General features: G+C 42.9%; 1 protein-coding gene across 1 annotated transcript; it reads left to right on the forward strand.

The window, feature by feature from the left end:
* The first annotated feature begins 1,448 nt into the window (after positions 1-1,448).
* SteXh:CG42398 lies at positions 1,449-2,180 on the forward strand. The gene is made up of 3 exons (NM_001144069.1): positions 1,449-1,489; positions 1,547-2,047; positions 2,108-2,180. Exons 1-3 carry the CDS (start codon positions 1,479-1,481, stop codon positions 2,112-2,114), a joined length of 519 nt encoding a protein of 172 aa, NP_001137541.1. The 5' UTR covers positions 1,449-1,478; the 3' UTR covers positions 2,115-2,180.
* The last annotated feature ends 1,167 nt before the right edge of the window (positions 2,181-3,347 follow it).

Below are 3,347 nucleotides of genomic sequence, written 5' to 3' on the forward strand. Positions count from 1 at the left end.
ATGCCCGATTGCGTTTTGACTCCTATTTAACTACAATAGCTATAGCTTCTAGTCCGGAACGCTTGTCTGGCGTATCCATACACATGCACCATATGCTCACTTGTGGGTGTATAGGGTGCCGTGGTTGTAATCCCTTCAGTGTGGAACACGCCACGTAAAACAAGTTCGGAGGGATCCGAAAAGCATACATTGTCCCTATCTACGCGCATGACTGCATTAACGACGGACGTGTTTTCGTTGCGCTCGTGGACATATTGCGAAGAACTTAGTTTTCCGTATTTGTAAGTAAACAAATAGGTAATTTAGTGTTCCTTGGAAGTGGTGCGCAAATTTTCGCGATTTAAAAACAAGCGGTTTGGAAGTTATTAACAATAAATTATTGGAAATTTTCCACTCCGCACGTGTTGCGAGGCGAGCTTGCGGGTGAGCTTTTCGAACAGCTGTGAGAAGCTCATTGGTGGTAGTCACTGCTAAGGCTTGTGTCTTGGGACAGCTTAGTGCACTCTACCAATAGGTGGAGCTCTACCACCATAGCAACTAGCCCGTGTCAGTGAGCATACGATTGCTGGATTCGACAAAAGGAGGAGCCACGATCGGAGCAATGCCGATGGAGAGCGACAGCAGCGTGAGTGCCTCGATTGGAAGCAGTGCCTCAAGGAAATCAAGACGAGGCAGGCGTAGAGGCCCCAGAGGCTTGCTTGCCGGGCAAGCACTCCCCCTTGCTGAGGAGCGAGATCTACCTAAAATCTCTACTGATCTCTGGGTCTCAGCACCCGAGTTTTGAGCAACCAGCACCGTAACTCAAACGTCGAGCATGAAGGCTCTACCCGCGATATGGGTACCAACCACAGCCACCAGGGGGCCTACCTCAATGAGCAGTCTTGGATAGCTGCTCAACCCGTGGTACCGAAAAGAGGCTCGGTGGGCCTCCTTCTGCTCCGACAATCATGGTTAGAGGAACTGTATTAGTATTAGTCCTGGTTGTTTTCTAAACAAAGCGCTTGCACTTGCAGTACCTAGGCTTTTGGTTGCACCTGAAAGCCTTGATTTAAATAGTTTAGTGGAAATATAACTGAATGGTAAGTATATTAATGAATTTAAGTGTTAAAAAATTACTGAATTTATAAGATTTTGATTTGGATACTATTTATAAAATAATATAAAAGAGCATCGAGTCCTCAGCCGATTAAGGGTTTCTGCCCTGTCGAAACAATGACATTTGATTTATTTTTGGCCCAACTGACACATAAAATATCGTTTGCATAAATATCGTATGCATAACATATTATGAAATAAAAGAACTAATACTTATTATGCCAGCCGAACAAAAAAAAAATTATTTTCGTGTCTAGAGTTCCCATCTGGAAGGGCATGACAAAGTCCTGGCAGGCCTTTTAGCACGTGTCAAAAACTCAAAGAAGAAGACGATGACTTTGAAGTCTACAAGTCATATTTCTGTGAACAAGTGAACTGGCAACATGTCGAGCTCGTAAGTAACTAGGTTTTTCCTATAGAAATTATAGCAAGTCACAGGAAAATCTTGTAGCCAGAACAACAACAGCAGCTGGATCGATTGGTTCCTCGGGATCAAGGGCAACGAGTTCCTCTGCCGCGTGCCCACCGACTACGTGCAGGATACGTTCAACCAGATGGGCTTGGAGTATTTCAGCGAGATACTGGACGTGATCCTGAAGCCGGTGATCGACAGTTCCTCTGGCTTGTTGTACGGCGATGAAAAAAAGTGGTACGGCATGATTCACGCCCGATACATCAAGTCAGAGCGTGGCGTGATTGCTATGCACCGAAAATATATGCGAGGAGATTTTGAATCGTGTCCCAATATCTCCTGTGATAGGCAGAACACCCTGCCAGTGGGCCTCAGCGATGTATGGGGCAAGTCAACCGTCAAGATCTACTGCCCACGGTGTAAAAAGAACTTTCATCCGAAGTCTGATACACAGCTGGACGGAGCGATGTTCGGGCCCAGCTTCCCGGACATCTTCTTCTCGCTGCTGCCGAACTTGAGATCGCCCCTGGACGACCCACGGTAAGTAATTCTCCGAATATAGTCCTGGTTGTTTTCTAAACAAAGCGCTTGCACTTCCAGTACCTAGGCTTTCGGTTGCACCTGAAAGCCTTGATGCAACTCAAATCGCCCAAATTCAAATAAAAATAAAAATAAACCGAGGTGTGTTTTATTTAAATAGTTTAGTGGAAATATAACTGAATGGTAAGCTTATTAATGAATTTAAGTGTTAAAAAATTACTGAATTTATAAGATTTTGATTTGGATACTATTTATGAAATAATATCAAAGAGCATTGAGTCCTCAGCCGATTAAGGGTTGCTGCCCTGTCGAAACAATGACATTTGATTTATTTTTGGCCCAACTGACACATAAAGTATCGTTTGCATAAATATCGTATGCATAACATATTATGAAATAAAAGAACTGTTCAAGTTACGCTCACCCGCTGTCACCCGCTGTCACCCGCTCTCCGCTCCCTCTTACGCTCTCCCGCTCTTCACCTCAGAGTCTCCAAGGAGTCTCCGCTGCGCTTGGGATAGCCTAACTAATTAGAATAAGCATCAGTGTAAAATCTAACCACGCTGAATAAACATACGCCCGGTCGCGCCCGCGCAATTACGAAAAGTCTAGTGTTCGCTTTCCTTCGAGTGTTTTCTTTCAGCATATTTGAATTCCAGGACAGCATCCCCCTACATCCCAACATTTTGGTCCTTCGAGCCGGATCACCTGGATTTTCAAGTTTGTCCATCAGCGAACAAATTATAAGATAAGTACGAAATTTCCATTCCTTTTAATTGCCGGTCTGCAGCAAAAGGTTCGAAAATCCAATTTCGTTCAATTTGCTGTAAGATTTATTGTCAAATCTAACGGATTTCTCCGACAAAAGGCAATTAAAGAAAAGTTTTTATCCATTCTCACGGGCGCCGCCATATTACCCACCGTTCTCCTTTCACCCTCATTCGTGAAAATTTCTAAGTCCAAATTTCCAAATATATTTAAATATTAATCCAGTCCGATAGTGCAAAATTCCAAATGTGAAAAAGTAAATAATTTGTGTCAAGTTCAGTGAAAATTTCTAAGTCCAAAGCTCTGCCAAAATTGGTAAAAATTCTGTTCTCGTTTCACTGTGTCAAACGCAAGCCAAATTCTTTTCGCAACACATTTTTGCTTTAACTCCGCAGTCCACTTAATACAATTTGCTTGCTATCGAAGAATACAACAACGAAACAAACAACACATACCCTCTGGCCATTCCAAATAAAATATTAATTAAACATTTACCCGCCAGTTCCATATATATTACATCAACATATACTAC

This window comes from Drosophila melanogaster (assembly GCF_000001215.4).
Source record: "Drosophila melanogaster chromosome X 211000022279188 sequence".
Lineage (NCBI taxonomy): Eukaryota > Metazoa > Arthropoda > Insecta > Diptera > Drosophilidae > Drosophila > Drosophila melanogaster.